We start from the raw sequence: 18,278 nt of genomic DNA, 5'->3' as shown, positions 1-18,278 counted from the left end.
ATTCATTTGAATATCCGAAGCTAAAGCAATGAGGAAGTGCTCTTTAGTTCCACCTGAAATAATTTTAAAATAACACTTAACTTGAGCATAGTGACTTTTATTTACACAGGGTTTGGTGATTAAAGCTATGTCACTATTTTTTACATCAACTGACTAATATATCTAGTTTATCCAGGGCCCCATTTACCATCTGATAATATGTTTAGTGAAGCACATACTGAATTTTTTATGCCACATTAAGGCCAATTTTATGCATAGTGCCATTACTTTTGAATAGTTTATTAAATACAGTCACTGCATTTATTCTACCTAGATATTTTTACATTTTGACAAAGTGGGTTAGTATCTTAAATAATTTTCAGACTACTAGTATATTGTTGTACAGTAGCAGCAGAGTAATTCATTTTTTGGTATTTTATCATAACACTAGAGGCCCAGTGCATGATTGAATCATGCACATGTAGGGTCCCCTACACGCTTTCACTTACGATCGCGGGGGAGCTGGGTGCCTGTCTGCTGGTGCACCAGGCCTTTCGAAGCCTCTGGCTCGGTGGAGGCTTCTGAAAGGCCTGGTGCCTGAGCGGACAGGCACCCAGCTCCCATGCTTTTGATGGCCTGCGGCGGGACGTGAGCTTGCTGCCCCAGAGGCCCCTTCTGTGCTGCAGCACAGCCATGGCGCAGACGCTGAGCTCGTGCCGCTGTTGGCGACCCGCTGGCCCAATCGGCCACCCCAGCCGCCCCGAGTCCCTCCCTCTGCGCCTCCCACTGGCCCAATCGTGGGCGTAGCAGAGTGATGATAATTTGCATATTATCATTTTATTAGGTAGGATTGTATCACTTTCTTTGAACAGCAAATCACTAATAATTTTTCCAGTGCTGACTTGTAGCATTTATATAGAAATCTAATTTGATAGCAAAATACTTTATGGGGCTTCTATGACTTGAGAAGAGGAAGTTTTAAATTACAGAATTACTAAAAATAACTTTATAGATGTATTAAGAAGTTATATTCTTAACACCTTGCTGGACCGGTTGTTTCGAGGCAGAACTTGCCTGTGTGGCTGGTTGCTTTTCTTTTAGTAGTTTTGGCAACCCACGGTTTGTTTCCCTTCTTGTTCCACAGACCAGTGTTTTGTTCTTCAGTAATAGTTCAGCTGTAGATATGCTGTTGTAGTAATTATCTTGGTAAATATGATGCCAGGAACCAAGAAAAGGCTATAAGATGGATAATATAGTCTGTTGTAACTTTTTGCCTTTCCTTATATATGTTTTTAAAAAAACTTTATTGTTGAAAGTATTACATATGTCTCCTAGTTTCCTCCATTGACCTCTTCTAGCCTGGCCCCGCCCCCCACCCCAGGCCTTTACCACCCTATTATCTGTGTCCATGGGTTATGTATATATACTTACAAGTTCTTTGGTTGATCTCTTTCCATCCACCCACCCTCTGTGTTATATATCTTGAAGTTACAAATATAGCCACTCTTTACTTTCACAAAGCTTCCTTACTAAAGTTCCATATTTTATTATTTTTGCTGGATTATATGTCTTGAATCTGATGTGTCCTCTCCATGGAATCATTGTTTCGAGTGCTAACTGCTGTTTGGTATATATAAAGTTTAAATTTCTAAATAAAGCGATCCAAAAGAGGTTTGTAAAGACGGTCTGTGTTACATGTTGTTTGTGAATTGTTGTTCAGATGACAGAATGTAAGTATTTGCTTGAACCTCTTTCCAGTCATGCTTTTCAGAAATATGGGTGATTCCCCCTAACCGGTTTGGCTCAGTGGATAGAGTGTCAGCCTGCGGACTGAAGGGTCCCGGGTTCGATTCCAGTCAAGGGAACATGCCTGGGTTGCGGGCTTGATCCCCAGTAGGGGGTGTGCAGAGGGCAGCCAATCAATGATTCTTTCTCATCATTGACATTTCTAACTCTCTCTCCCTCTCCCTTCCTCTCTGAAATTAATTCAAAATAAAAATAAAAAGAACACAGAATATTTCTAAAAAATAGAAATATGGGTGATTCAAGTAACAGATTGGTTGACCAGGAATTTTTTTATTCTGGCTTCTTTGTTAGTCCCATCAATATAAGTAAACCAAGAAACTTCTTTATATCTATCAATATAAGTAACGTCTGTCTATGGTGAAGTTTTAGCCGAGGTTTTGTGGTATTTTTACATTTGTTGATGGTATAAATTGATTTGAGAAGTAATGAAGTCAACAAATAAATTGGGACCTAGCCAGTTTGGCTCAGTAGATAGAGTGTTGGCCGGTGGGCTAAAGGGTCCTGGGTTTGATTCCAGTCAAAGGCATGTACCTCGGTTTCAGGCTCGATCCCTGACCCTGATGGGGGCATGTGTGGGAGGCAACCAATTGATGTGTCTCTCTACATTGATGTTTCTCTCTCTCTGTCTTTCTCCTTCCCTCCCACTCTCTCTAAAAATCAGTGGAAAAATATCCTCGGGTGAGGATTAACAACAACAAAAAATTTAAAAAAAAAAGCTTACTTATACTTTGTGGGTCTTCAGATTGAACAGTTACATCTGAAATATTTATAAAATCCTCCAGAGCTGGTAAAATGTCTTTTTCTGCTCATTCTTCTTCAGAATCACTTTCACTATCAGATACTATCACATTTCTCTCTTGCCTTCATGATGGTCTAATGTCAGACTCATTACTATTTCTGACAAAGTACTATCTTCCAGCTGACTACCAAAATCAGTCAGATAAAGTATCTGCACATAATTTGCTCAAATGGTCTTCTCTGCTGCAATGTGGTTTTTAAAAAAGAATTAAATGTATTTTAAAGAATTAGATATATTGTTTGTCACATCTCTGAAAATACTTAAGAGTTAAGAAAAAGACATGAGTTAACTTATGACCGGTCAGCAATGTTTGGACACGGAAACATGAGTATACTTGTGACTGGTCAGCAAGGTATTAAAAAGGACTAAACACAATACATACAAACTAATCTTTTCTTTTAAGCTAATTTTTAGAGTATCAGATCATTTTGATCCAGTCATATGTAAAGGTTTGGACTTCGTTGTCTATAAGAATGATATATATATACATATATATATACACAGTATTACTCTGTTCCATAGGGTCAAGAGAAATATGGATTATTAAATGTAACAAAAATTACTGAAAATGGAAAAAAGGTTCGGTAAGTACACAAATCATAAATGTTCTGATATATTTCATCTGATTGAAATAAAGAAAACCTATGAATTTAATTATATTCTAGTAGAAATGTTTAAAAAGTCTATAAGAATTTCAAATAATATATTTTCTAATATAATGTATGTATTATTGTCATGAAATGTATGAAATTTTTTCTTTGTGTGTCTTAACATATTAAGGTGAAATTAAATTAGAGGTGAAAAGGCAGAGGATTCTGAGCAAGGATTAACTTTATTAAAAATTTTTTAATAAGTAATAAATGCACATGACAAAAATAAAAGGCATGCACAATTTTTAATCAAAAGTCAGTCACCCAGCCATCAGTTTCTCTCCCCAGAGGCAACCAGCTAAATCTAATGAGATGTAGTATTCTCTTCAGAGATAGAATATATATATTTGTATGTGCATAGATTAATTTTTAAATACAATCTTTTGACAGTTTATCTTGGACATGGTTTCATTTTATTGCATTCAGAGCTGCCACATTGTGACTGCTGCATAGTTACATATTTTATCACAGTTCATTTAACTATTTGTTATTTGCAAGTATGTAAATATGCCTATCTATTGGTAGGCATTTAGGATGTTTACATTTTTTTTGCTATTACAAACAAAATTATACCTAGTATCTTGCATAGTTTATTTTGTAAGTATATAAGTAGGCCTGTAGAATAAATTTTATAAAAGTGGAATTGCTAGGCCATATTCAATGGTCATCTTCATAGTGTCCCAAATTATTCTCTAAAGCATTGAATCAGTCCATACCTCTCAGTAGCAGTGGATTTCTCCACACCTTTGCAGTTTAATATGTTGTCAAATTCTTTGCTAATAGAAATTAGAGAGAAAATGGTATTTTTTATTTGTCTTTGTGTGTGTGGGATAGAGTGTCATAAGTCATTTGTATTTTTGTTGTTGAACTGTCAGTTCTTACCCTTTGTTTTTCTATTGAGTTGTTGGGCTTGTTTGGTTGATATCTTTGTAAGCCAAGTTGCATTTTCTCCAGTTTTTAAAAATTTGTAAAATGCTATGATTTTATAGTCCAAATGAGATCAGTCCGTTGTTTAAGAAAGCACTTAAAATCTACATGTAGTTGAACTTTCAAATCTATGTGGATGAGCAATCAGATCTGTGCTTATATTGAACTGTCTATGTCCAATATTAGTACTTGGAAGTTTTTAGTGCTTGAAAATAGCGTTACAAATACTGCAACTATCTGTTCTTTAAACTGTTCTTCAGTACAAATCACTTGTAAATTGGGTCTTTATTTTTCTCTTTCTCTCTTTTGACTGTATTTAGTAAAAATAATTATTTGGCCACTTGGTTTTTATTGTTGCTTTAACTGTGATAGTCTTACAGGTTTTCTACTTTTTTGGGGAATACTTTTGTTGGTTTATATTTTCCTAAGAATATCATCCATTTTACTACCAAATTTACATAGATTTGAACAAAATAGTCTTTGCATTTCCAGTATATTAGTGGTCCTCATATAGTTTGATCTGAGGAACCTTTTAAACTCTTAAAAATCATTAATTACTGCAAAGAACTTATGTTCTTATAGTTTATTGTTATTTACTCTGAGGAATTAAAACAAAATTTAAGAATATTTATTAACTTTTAAAGCTAATAACCTGTTACATGTTAACATGGAGAACATTTTTATGAAGAAAACCCCCTGTATTTTCCAATACATAGAAAATTTCCATGAGAAGCATTACATTGTTTTACATTTTCACAAATCTTTAATATCTGGCTTAATGGAAAATAGCTAGATTTTCATCTCTGCTTGTAGTCTGTTTGCTGTGACATTATTTTGGTTAAAGTATATGAAGAAAATCTTTCTTTACATAGTAAAGTTGAAAAAGGGAAGAATATTTTAATAGCCTTCTCAGATTATTGTGCATATTTTTTCTGTTGCACTGAAACTCCACAAATGTTAGTTTCAATGAATACTGAAAAACCATCAGTGAAGTTCTCATACTTAATTACATGAAAATCCATGGGTCTGTGTTGCATTTTGAATGGATCTTTACACGGGCATAATGTTGTAGCATCTTGTAGGTCATTTGGAAAATACTCGTTTAAGTTTACTGATTTCAAATGTTGACACTCTATTTTATTATATCAGAGAATCACAAATCAGAATAGTCACTTAGTAATGGAAAACTGACAACTTCATAGAAGCAGATATGCCAAGTTTTCCAAAATCTTTCTTTTTGAAACTTTAATTTTTTATTGTCAACAAATGTGTGTTATGTGCCATTGAGTCAGCTCCGACTCCTAGCCACCAAGGATGAATGAGTGATAGTCATCATGTCCTGTTCTCTACAGCCTTGTTCAGCTCCTGTATACTCATGCCTATGGCTTTTATGGAGTCAGTCCATTTCATATTGTGTCTTCCCCTTACCTGTGGTCTTCTATTTTTTCCAGCATTATTGTCTTTTCCAAAGGACCCTGTCTTCTTATGATGTGCTTGAAGTAGGCAGTTTTAGTTTTGTGATTTTTGCCTCCAGCAATGTCTGAGGCTTAATTTGCTCTAGGATCCACTTGTTCATCTTTGTGGTGGTCCAGGGTATGCTTAGAGCTCTCCTTCAATACCATGTTTCAAGTGAATCACTTTTTTCCTCTCAGCCTTCTTCACTGTTCCACTTTCACATCAGTACATAGTATTTGGAAATACAAGGGTGTGGATGACCTTAATCTTGGTCTCTCTCTCTAATGACACATCCTTGCTCTTCGTGATCTTTCATAATTCTTCATTTGCTGCCCTTCCAAGTCTCAGCCTTCTTTTCATTTCTTGGCTGCAGTCTCCATTGGAATTGATGACTGAACCAAGGTAAGCAAAATCTTTAACAATATCAATATCTTCATTGTCCAGGTTAAAGGTGTATATTTCTTCTGTAGTCATGATTTTTGTCTTTTTAATGTTCAAATTCAGTCCTGCTTTGGCATTTTCTTCTTTTCATCAGAAGTTTCAAGTCATTGCTACCTTCTACAAGTAATATGGTGTCATCTGCATATCTTAAGTTACTGATATCTTAAGTCATTGATATTTCTTTCACCAATTTTTACTACTTCCTCTGAATCTAGCTCAGTTCTTTGTATGATATGTTGTATGTACAAGTTAAATAAATAGGGAAATGAAATGCTCCCTCGTCTGACACCTCTGCAACAGGAAACCATTCTGTTTCCATATTCTGTGACAGCAACTTCCTGTCCATAGGACAGGTTACACATTAGGACAGTCAAGTGCTGAGGCATGCCAGTTGCTTTCAGAGCAACCCAGAGCTTTTCATGATGGTCACAAAGACTTTACTGTAGTCTACAAAACATAGACTAACCTTTTTCTGAAATTCTTTGCGACACTCCAGTATCCAGTGAATGCTCACAATTAGATATTGAGTGCTACTTTTTTTCCTGAATCTACCTTGTACATCTAACAAGTCAATAAACACTATTATTTATTGTTTTTGAAATGAAAGATTTATTTTTCAGATCTTCATTTATTTTTGAGATGATGTCTACTTGCCAGATAATCAAGTCTAAATAACCAGAGTGTGCCCATCAATGGTTTTTTGTGTTTTTTTCCTGGCAAAAAATTGGGTACTATGAAAAAAAAAAGTGATTAATTCTGCTTGCAACTCATTCACAGAAGTGCTTTAGTCCTTGAAGCAACTATTGTTAATTGTGCTAAAATTTCAGTATTTGTTCTCACATATATATTTATTACTTCTATAGTATTTTTATTTAAATATAGTTTATTTAAAGTGGAAATATATTTTACTATTTTTCAAAGTAGGGAATCAGTAGATATTATCTAAGAACAGAGATTGAACATTAAAAAATTACAAATAAAAATAAATTATTACAAAGTATTTTAAGACATCCATACAAAATAGTAAAATAAAGTAAAAATAAAATGATGACAGACCAAGCACCAAACATATCTATCATATCATAATTTCAACAAATGTAAGTCAACTATACTCATTTATTGAAAGTAAAAGGTGCTCAGACTGAAGCACAAATCAAAACCCAACTAAATATTATATATAACAGAGACATCTAAAAATGACAAAAGTTAAAAAAAAAAAAAAGGCTTTTCAAAGATATGCAAAGATCAGGAATAGGGATCTTAATAGCAGATGAGTTCAATTCAGGCTAAAAGCATGAAGCATCACAAAGATTAATACTTTTAAATGATAAAGCACTGTGAATAAATCCACTATGAATCTTAATCATTAAGAACAGCCATTCACCAAATGCATAAAGATCCATAGGCAAAAAGAACAGGAAATAAAAAGATAAATAGATAGAAACTCAGATGTAGTAAACTTTTTTCCTAATTTTTTTATGGTTGACACTATTACAGATATCCTCCACCCCCCCGCCCCTAAACTGTTTTTGAAATTTAAAATATTTGTCTCCTCCCCCCCCCCCCCCCGTTTTATTGAGAAATAATTACCATACATCACTGTATTAAGTTTAAGGCATACAGCAAGATGGTTTGGTTTACATATATTGTGAAATGATTACCATAATAGGTTCAGCTAACATCCATCTTCTCATATAGATACAATAAACAGAAAAGAAAAAGGGAAAATATTTTCTCTTTTTGATGAGAACTAGTAAGATTTACTCATAGTTATCATGTTGTACATTTTATGCCTGGTGCTTACTTATATTATTACGGTGAGTTTGTATCTTTGACCACCTTCCTCCCCCTATCTTCTGCCTCTTTTTCTATGAGGTTTTGTTTTGTTTTTAAAATTCCACACATAATTGAGATTATGTGGTATTTGTCTTTCTCTGTCTGACTTATTTCACTTAGCATAAGGCATTCAAGGTCCATCCATGTTGTCATAAATAACAGGATTTCCTTTTCTTTTTTATGGTTGAATGATATGCCATTATATGTATATATACCACAACTTCTTTATTCATTCATCCATCAGAGAACACTTAGGTTGTTTCCTTGTCTGGGCTATTGTAAATTATGCTGCTATGAACATGAAGGAGCAAATATCTTTTCGAGTTAGTGCTTTTCTTTCTTTTGGATATATGCCCAGAAGTGGAATTGCTGGGTCATAAAGTAATTCTATATTTAATATTTTGAGGAACCTCCATACTGTTTTGCATAGTGGCTGCGCCAGTTTACAATCCCACCAGCAGTGCACAAGGTTTCTTTTTCTCCACATCATTTGTTACTTCTTGTCTTTTTGATGATGGCCATTTAACAGGTCTGAGGTGATATCGCATTGTGGTTTTAATTTGCAATTTTCCTAATGACTAGTTGAGCATCTTTTAATGTGCCTATTAGCTTTTAGTATATCTTCTTTGAAGAAATGTCTATTCAGGTCTTTTACCCATTTTTTTTTTTCATTGGGTTGTATGGGCTTTTGCTGTTGAATTATGTGAGTTCTTTATACATTTTGGATATTAACCCATTATCAGGTATCTGGTTTGTAAATTTTTTCCCCATTCTGTAGGTTGTCTTTCACTTTGCTGATAGTTTCTTTCACTATACAGAGCTTTTTAGTTCGATCTAGTCCCACTTTTTTATTTTGTTGCTTGTGCTTTAAATGTCATATTTTAAAAATTTATTACCAAGACTCAAGTCAGGGAGCTTTATTCTATGTTTTTGTCTAGAAGGTTTATGGTTTTAGGTCCTACATTTAGGTCTTTAATCTATTTTGAGTGAATTTTTGTGAGTAGTGTAAGTTACAGATTTAGTTTCATTCTTTTAAGTGTGAATATTCAAGTATCCCAGCATCGTTTATTGAAAATTATCTTTTTCCATTAAGTATTCTTGTCAAATATTAGTTGACTAAGTAGTGGTGAACTTTATTTCCCTTTTCTTAACCCTTGAAGTTTAAGTAGATATAATAGGAAATAAAATAATAATGTAGGTCTGATTGATAGATATTAAAGTCTACACTCTGAAAATGGAGAATAAATCTTTTTTTGAGTGCCTGTAGAGTTTCCACAAAACTGGCCACATGTTTGGCTGTAAGGTAAGTTTTAATAAATTTCTGTAGTAGACATATTTAACATTTTACTTTAGCCTGCCAGCGATTGAATTCCCCTTATATTGGTTACCTCTGGAGTATGGATTGAATGAGAATAAATGAGTTTTCCTTTATATATTTCTATATTCAGAGTCCTGGATAAGTACCCTGTAAGCATAATTAGGTATATAGTTATTCTGATAAACTATATCTCTAACTTCATTTATTTTGGGGCCTTTATGGTCATGTTAGGATAATGAAATGATTGTAATTTTCATTAGCTTTATATCCCTAATAAAAACAATTAGAGGTCAATAATGACTGTAAATTTGGACAACATTGATAACCACTAAATAGTGTTTCATTTTTAAAGTTTGGTTGTAAAAACTAGGGAATGGAACTTTGATTGGTCATCTTTGTAATTACAGAAAGAACTGGTTGTCTTCTTGGGCCGTGTTGCAGGGTTCATCTTTACTCTTTACCAAAACTCAAGGAAGTAGCACAAGTTGGGTAAGTATTTCTTCTCTTTGGGAGCTTTATACATTCAAAATATGTCGATAGTATTGTACCTGAAGTTCATGAAGTATTCCATAGTCCTTCTAGCTATGGCTAATGTGAAAGAAAAGTAAATGAAAAAGATTAAATACTGCCATTTGCGAATAACATGGATACACCTTGAAAATATGGTAAGTGAAATATGTCTGATGGAAAAAGTCAAGAACCATATGATTTCATTCACATGGTGGATATAAAACAGAAAGCAACAAACAAACAAATTAGACAAATAAACAAAAACTCATAGACCCAGACAGCAGTATGGTGGTTACCAGAGGGAAAGGGAGGTGGGGGAGGTGGAAGAGGATAAAGGGGGCCAAATGTATGGTGACAGAAGGAGACTTGACTTTGGGTGGTGAAGACACTGCAGTATACAAATGATGTCTTAAAATCAACAGATTCTGTTTTATCCATTGAACTGAAAGGTGGGCTTACTATTTAGGCATGATAGAACAAATATATTTCTTGATTCATGTTCAGGATATTAAAGCTCTCCTCTATTTGTGACTCTACTATTTCAAGTATTCAGTCAGAAAATAAGTAGTAATGTGCCAAGCTCCACCTTGAACTGACCCCTAAATACTAGTCAGTGATTCAGGTGTCCATGTCCGTATATAATGTCAGCCAGGTTTTAGAAGAGAAAGAAATGTCACCATTACTTGTAGCATTTTGAAACTTTTTGTATATTTGAGTGTTTACTATTATTATTCCTCAGTTATTTGTAGTACAAATTCTAAAAAGTATATTTGTGACATAATATCTAATACTTTTTGAATGCTTAATATGCATTAGGTACAATTAATTGCAATTGCAGAAACATAGTTTAAAATTCTCTGATTTAGCCAGTATTGAAATTGTAGAATTCTGCATGAATTTTTAACTGTGGAGATTCACTATTTGAATTTTTGCCTTTACATGAAATTTTATTTATATAATATTAGTAATCATTTCATATCGGTATAATTAAATAAAGTACAATCACACTGTGTTTTATAGTCTCAGTAAAAGCTAAACAGATGTGGAATATGATAAAATGCTTGGTAATGTAGTGATTTTTAATTTTTTATTTTATTTTATTTTTAATTAATTTTTATTGTTGAGATTATTACAGATGTCCCTCTTCCCCCTAACCCCATAGCTCCCCTCCATCCGGTTCCCACCCCACCCAGGCCTTCACCGCCCTATTGTCTGTGTCCATAGGTAATGCATACATGCATATAAGATCTTTGTCTAATCTCTTCACACCCCCAACACCCCCTTCCGTCTGAGAATTGTCAGTCTATTCCATTTCCATGCCCCTGATTCTATTCCATTCAGCAGTTAATTCTGTTCATCAGATTTTTTATTCATTTGATTTTTTTTATTCATTTGATTTTTAGATTAACTTTTTCATAGATATGGATTTATTGTCACTTTGTTCATATTTTTTATCTTTACCTTTTCCTTCTTCTTTCTTTTCTTAAAGAATACCTTTCAGCATCTATAATAATAAAAGCGTAATATGCTAATTAGACTGGACGTCCTTCTGGACGATTTTCCAGACAAAGCTGGGGCTGTGAGGGAAGCCTGGGTCCCCGGTGTCTGCTGGCAGCCAGAGGGAAGCCCAGGTCCCGGGTGCCAGAGGGAAACCGGTGCCGGCAGCCAGGGGAAGGAAGGCCTACTCGGTAACGAATTTCATGCATCGGGCTTCTAGTTTCATATAATACTGATTTGGAGGTGATGAACTCTTTTAGCTTTTTCTTGTCTGTGAAGCTCTTTATCTGACCTTCAATTCTAAATTATAGCTTTGCTGGGTAGAGTAATCTTGGTTGTAGATCCTTGCTATTCATCACTTTGAATATTTCTTGCCACTCCCTTATGGCCTGCATAGTTTCTGTTGAGAAATCAGCTGACGGTCATATGGGTACTCCCTTGTAGGTAACTAACTGTTTTTGTCTTGCTGCTTTCAAGATTCTCTATTTGTCTTTTGCCCTTGGCATTTTAATTATGATGTGTTTTGGTGTGGTCCTCTTTGGATTCCTCTTGTTTGGGGTTCTGTGTGCTTCCTGGACTTGTAAGTCTATTTCTTTTACCAGGTTGGGGAAGTTTTCTGTCATTATTTCTTCAAATGGGTTTTCAATATCTTGCTCTCTCTCTTCTTCTGGTACCCCTGTAATTCGGATGTTGGTAAGCTTGAAGTTGTCCCAGAGGCTCCTTACACTATCTTCATATTTTTGGATTCTTTTTTCTTTTTGCTTTTCCAGTTGGGTGTTTTTTGCTTCTTTGTATTTCAAATCTTTGACTTAATTCTTGGGATTCTGTAGTCTGCTGTTGGATCTCTGTATATTATTCATTATTTCAGTCAGTGTATGCTTAATTTCCAATTGGTACTTTTTCATATCCTCGAGGGTCTCACTAAATTTTTCAGAGGTTTCTAGAAGATTCTTGAGTAACCTTATAACTGTGGTTTTGAACTCTATATCTTGTAGCTTGCTTTCCTCCATTTCTTTCATTTGTGACATGTTTCTTTGCCTCCACATTTTGGCTGCTTCCCTGTGTTGATAAGGTGGCTTTGTGTGCTAAGTGTCCTATAGGGCCCAGTGGCTCAGCCTCCCCAGTCACCTGAGGTGGACACTCTTGGTGCACCCCTTTGTGGGCTGTGTGCACAGTCTTGTTGTAGTTAAGCCTTGATTGCTCTTGGTATCACTGGGAGGCATTGACCTCCAGACCAATTGGCAGCCTCCACAGAGGCGCTCTCCCTCCTGATTAAAAAAGCGGCACACACCCGGGTGCCAGCCCAGCCCATTCTGCACCTCTGCACCTCCCACCAGTCTCAATGTGCTTTCTTCTTTACCTCTCTAGTTGTAGTACTTCCACTCAGCCAGCTTCCCGGCGGTTCTGGATGATAATTTTCTGTATTTTAGTTGCAATTTTGATGTGGTTGTGACATTTACATATGCAGCTATTTTGGTTCTTTTTAGTTTTTGTTTGATGACAAATTTAAAAAAATCTCAAGATAGCCTTGCTTTTTCCTTCCCATATGTAACACATACTAAGGGACTGAAAACTAATTTTTAAATGGCTTAACCCTTTGCACTCGCTTGCTTTTTTCTCGATTCCTTTATTCTAATGCTAACCGTGTCGAGTCACACTCGACATCCGAGTGCAAAAGGTTCAGTAAAAACAAGTAAGATTATTCAAATAAAAAGTGTATTTGTGTGCATGATGTATTTTGGCATATACAATATTCATAAATATTAAAAATTGATTAAATATGGAGGGTGTTTCTTTTTTGTTGCCATTTGTATTAGTTATTGGTTAATTCCTCCTGTGTTTCATCTTGCAAAAATCAGCAAAGAGGATGTGAGGGACATCTGGCTGCGACATCTGTTAACCCCATTGTTGGCCAGGTTTGATTCGGCTGATCTGGCTGACTAGGCGGGTGTCCCCCTCCTCCCTCACCGATCCATGTGCGTTCCTCCGAAGCTGTGCACTTCCCTCCCCCACAGGAGAGGACTGGTCTTCGGTTAAGGGTATACAAGTAGCTTCACTCCCCTGCTAACCTCCAAACAAGCTCTCAAAAATCAGCAAATACAATATATATCTGACATTTTCTTTCTTTTGTAGACAAAAGCTATAACATTATGTATGCTTTTATATTTTGCTTCTTTTTCCTCTTAGCAATATATATTGGAAATCACTCAGCCCATAAAAATCTCCTTTAATCTTCTTTAGAGTTACATAATATTTCATTATGTAGATGTTCCATAATTTTTCTAAGGATGGACATTTACATTATTTCCTAATTTTTCTGTTACAGAATGCCAGTTAAGATGCTTCTTAATTAACTCTATAATAATGATTACTCAAAAAGGATTTCAAAGAATCCTACTTTTGTTTTTCTGCTCACTCACCAATTAGATCTGTTGTAGGTAAAATGTATGCTGATTATACAGTGATTTCCCTGAGGATGAGTTGCTAATGCTATCATATAAGCTAAAAGGACAAAAATCAGCTATAATAAAAATTGCCCTTGTGCATCTCTTTGGAAGATGGTATATTAGAACTCAGTCTGTAGCACAGCCAGTTTTTTCCTTTAATTTTGGGAAGAAATGGCTTTTCCTGCAGTTGAGTTTGGATGGTTTATGATAAGGGGTTATGTTATAGAAGTATGGTTCTTTAAAAATTAGATCAACACAGTGCAAAAACCTAAACCAAGATCTATTTGAGGAAGTCGTCGATTCAAATTTTATACTTACTCCACTGCATATACTTATTGATGAGTAAAGTCACCCATACTATTTGAAGTTATGTTTCTTAAAAATCATTCACGCTTTGTATTTATTTTTGGTTCCATGGATAGCTAAAATTGAGTAAATGGAAATGTACGTATGTGGCATGCAACTCCACTGTATAAGATACATTTTGCATAGCTGTTGTGTTATCCAAAAATCCAGTGAGATTTTCCTTCTCCATAAGGATAGATACATTCCACTAGTTTTCTGGAAAATATTAGTTATTTACTAGTTTGTTATATCAGTAACGTAAATGACACTTGCTTTTTCCTTACCTCATTTTTTTCAACAGACATAAAAACCTGCTATGTTCTGGGCTGTGTTAAATTTTGAGGTTTTGGTCCCTGTCTTATAGCTTACATTATAATGGGGAAAATCAACACATGCACAGTTATAATACAGTGTGTCATATGCTCCCTCTCAGATAGCATTCATCATATACCTTGAGTATTTTAAAAATTTTTCACACAAATATTGGTACATATTCAAATTTATTTATACATGATTTCAAATTTCTAAAAATAGTCACTTTGGGGAAGATAATTCTTTGTTGTGGGGGCTGTCCTATGCATTATAAGGTGATTAGCAGATGATAGTAGCATCTAACCCGCCTGTTGTGACAACTAAAAATGTCCTCTGGGGGCAAAATCATCTCTATTTGAGAACTACTTTCCTAGAGGAAGGGGAAGGCAGCTTAGATGGTAGGTCATCTAAGAAGACTCAGGAAGAGGTACCAGAGAATATTGCCCAGCAGATCACAAGGAGGAAGCTTAGATGACTTCTCTGTTATCCTTCAAGTTCTTTGTCGTGATTTTAGCTAACACAGGCCTGTTTAACATATAATGCTTTATTAATCACTAATGTAAAAAATAAAACATGAATTTATGTAATAACGTCAGAAAATATTCTGATAAAATTAGAGCTTTTGTAAAAGTATTTGGAAGTTCAACTTTGCTGTGTTGTGTCTGCTTGTAGAATTGTATTTTTGTCTTACCTGTTTCCATTATGCTTTTCTCTTGTGTGTCCTTTTGCCATTGTGCCATGTTATGACATCATCATTTTCTTCCCCTTTTTCACCAAGTCATTTTGCCAACAGGGCTCAGTCTCTGAGCTCTTATATTCTCTGCTTTCTTAGAAAAATTCTGTCAGTCTTTGGCCTGCTGTCACATATGTAAAATTTGATCCTGTCTCAGCTGTCACTATTATGTGTTGTTATTGCATACCCTTTGCCACAGTAATTTTATTTCCTTTGCTATGAATGCATTGGAGGGATTGATTACAGTAGAGAAAAGTGAGACTGGATTTTGAAAAAGAAAGTATAACAAACACAAGATGTTGCCAACTATATATTGAATGCATCTTTCTAGCATTCGATGCCATGTTATTGAATTTATAGTTGTTTACTTTATCTTATTTGGTTAGTTACTTGTATCTTAACTTATATGTAGCAAACCATCTACAGAGCATGTAATAAATTAAATGGATTTTTATCATTTTGTTAAATATGTATACTTAAGTTTTAATAACTTTTGAGATTTATCATTTTTGCTCAGAAACTTCTATATGCCCATTGTAACTTTATGGTTAATTAAATGTCTTCTGAGTGACAAACTGTATGTAAGAAGGCCAAGAATTTGTAGAATAGTTAAAAATCTTATTACTATTTTTATTTCACTAATGAAAATCCTATATAATATCCTAAATTTTGTTTTGTTATAACAAGTACTTATTTAAGTCCACATTGCTAGCTGCAAAAATGGACTAAAAGGAAAAAGATGAAGTTGAACTATTTATTAAATGTGAAACTACTGACATTATGAATAATGAATAAATTATGACAAGGTTGGTAATATCTATTTCCGATGGCAAATCTAATTTGACTTGAAAATATTTTAGCAAATGAAATTTTCTGTAACATATCTTTCTGACTTTAAGATTATAGTTCATCAGTCCTTAAAGATTTAAAACCTCCAAACCTTTCAGTGACATAAGAATGCTGTTTTACATTCTTAGTTAACAGACTAAACAAAAATTTAAGTTAATGATCGCGAGATACAGTATAAGTCTACATTTAACATAGATTTTCTGCTATTTGCTAATCTTTTTCTTATCTGGTTAACAAAATATAATAGCTAGTTAAGTGCTTTTTCTTCTGAGACCAGCCATGCCAACTATCTTCCTATTATTTTCACAGTTCCTCATTAAATTCTAAGGCTTTATAGCATCTGGCTCTAATTATAATTTCTAACAAAGGCTAAATTAAAGAACATGGGGTTTAGAGTTTTCTGACTTTGTAAGTTATTGGTAGTTGTTGACAACAAATAATTGGTAAGGAAATCACTCTTGAAATCACCAAATCATAGTTAGAGAATATTTATTAGGTAGAAAAGTACTTAATATCTGCCAGATATTTTTTATATATATATTGCCTTGCCTTTTTGAACACATCATTTTACGTAGTCATATTAAGCTTAGGATAAATGCCAAGAAATGGAATTGCTAAGCCAAAGAATACATGTATTTGTAAATTTGTAAATATATAGGTTGTGTCCCAAAAAATGTATACACACTTTGAATAATTATTAATTCCAATGGATTAAATCTGAAAAGAAAGAAACATCAATTGAGCTATCAGAAAAAAGTGTGTGTACATTTTTTTTGGACACTCTATAGAATTACCAATTTTTCCTCTCTAGGAGTTGTTCTAATTTATACCCTACTGACATATGAAGGTTGTTAATACTCTATAGCGGGGGTGGGGAACCTTTTTCTGCCAAGGGTCATTTGGATATTCGTAACATCATTCACGGGCCATACAAAATTGTCAACTTAAAAATCAGCCTGCTACATTTGGTCAAACATTTAATTAACTCACCCCTAATGCCTTGGCAGGGCCGGACCAAATGATTTTGTGGGCCTTATACGGCCCGCAGGCCAGACATTCCCCACCCCTGCTCTATAGCCTCACCAACACAGTTTTTCCTCAAAAGTTTGTATTTTATTTTATCACCTTTTTTTTCCTTTTCCTTTTTGCTACACTGTTGGATGAAAAAAGATTTTAATGTGGCTTTATTTTGTATTTTTCTTATGATAGAAGTTGTCATTTTATTTCCTTTTCTATGACCTATATATTCATGTCTTGCAGACATTTTTCAGTTTTAAAGTGGAAATTGTTATTTTATAATAGAGAAAGAGAAGAATTTGAGATAATCACCTGTTTGATTTATTGTTAATAATATAAAGTTGGTCTTAATTCTTTTTGAATGTACACATGTACATGAATATCACATAAAGGCTTTTTTTTTCTCTTTTTTCTAAACATGAAGTTTGGGAGTAATCAGTCCAAACCAGAGTTCACAGTGGACCTTAAGGGGGCGATGATTGAGATGGCTTCCAAGGATAAATCCAGCAAAAAGAATGTATTTGAGGTAATAAATTTTTTTCTGAGTATAATTCACATTCTTAACTGTAGTGATTGGATCTTCTTTTTTTGAGTTACTTTGGAAATGGCCTTTCAGTATAATTCAGTCAGTTTGTATTAAGAAAAACAGCTGGTGTGAAGATCTGGGTTTTATTTGCATAAATTATAGGATCTCACATATATTACGAGCCTTTGTTCCACAAATCTTGCCTTTCCCCAGCAACACTAAAAAAGGTATGATTTCATTTACTATGAAATCTAATATTTAAAAATACTTGCCATTTTGTGATTAAAAACCCCTGCATAGTAATGTGTGATTTTGCGTCATTTATTGCTGCATATCAGACCACCCAATTAGCAGCTTACGAAGAGTCACATTGCTTAATTTGTCTGGTACTGAGCTGAGTGATTCTTCTAATCTTTCATGAGTCTTCAGTCACCCAGTGGCTTGACTGGGGCTGGATGGTTCACTTGTCTGGTGTTGGTGCCAGCTGTTTGCGAGGCCTCTTTCTCCACAAGATCTCTAATTCTCAAGGAGGCTACTCCAGGCTTCTTTATATGTTGGAATCAGGGTTCCAAGAGGGGCTTTGTGAAAGCTGCAAGACTTCTTGCAGCCTAAATTTAGAAGTCATATGTCAAATATATTCTGTTGGTGAACCCAAGTCAAAAGGCCAGCCAAGTATTCTGGGTTGTGGGGAATTAGAGTCCACCAGTTGATGAGCAGTAAAAAGTCACATTGTAGAGTATGGATAGAGAGATGGGAAGAATTTTTGAGGCTCTCTTTGCAAACAATCTTTCAGATCCCAACCTTCCTTTCTAGCTTCAAGGTTTAGTCCTT

The 18,278-nt window shown here is 34.5% G+C and overlaps 1 protein-coding gene across 5 annotated transcripts in view; it reads left to right on the top strand.

Moving 5' to 3' along the window:
- Positions 1-18,278, top strand: part of ARHGAP12 (Rho GTPase activating protein 12) — a 172,480-nt gene that overhangs the window by 135,150 nt on the left and 19,052 nt on the right. For 3 of the 5 annotated variants that reach the window (XM_054716610.1, XM_054716608.1, XM_054716609.1), the window contains 2 exons: positions 9,619-9,700; positions 17,346-17,447. In XM_054716610.1, the coding sequence (XP_054572585.1) occupies positions 9,619-9,700; positions 17,346-17,447 (184 nt within the window). Of the gene's footprint in view, positions 1-3,106; positions 3,169-9,618; positions 9,701-17,345; positions 17,448-18,278 lie in introns of all 5 variants that reach the window. The other 2 variants (XM_054716607.1, XM_054716606.1) reach the window with 1 other exon arrangement.

This window comes from Eptesicus fuscus, chromosome 5, assembly GCF_027574615.1.
Source record: "Eptesicus fuscus isolate TK198812 chromosome 5, DD_ASM_mEF_20220401, whole genome shotgun sequence".
Taxonomy (NCBI): Eukaryota; Metazoa; Chordata; class Mammalia; order Chiroptera; family Vespertilionidae; genus Eptesicus; species Eptesicus fuscus.
Note: the sequence above shows the minus strand (reverse complement) of the source record. Positions and strands in the feature narration are given on the sequence as shown.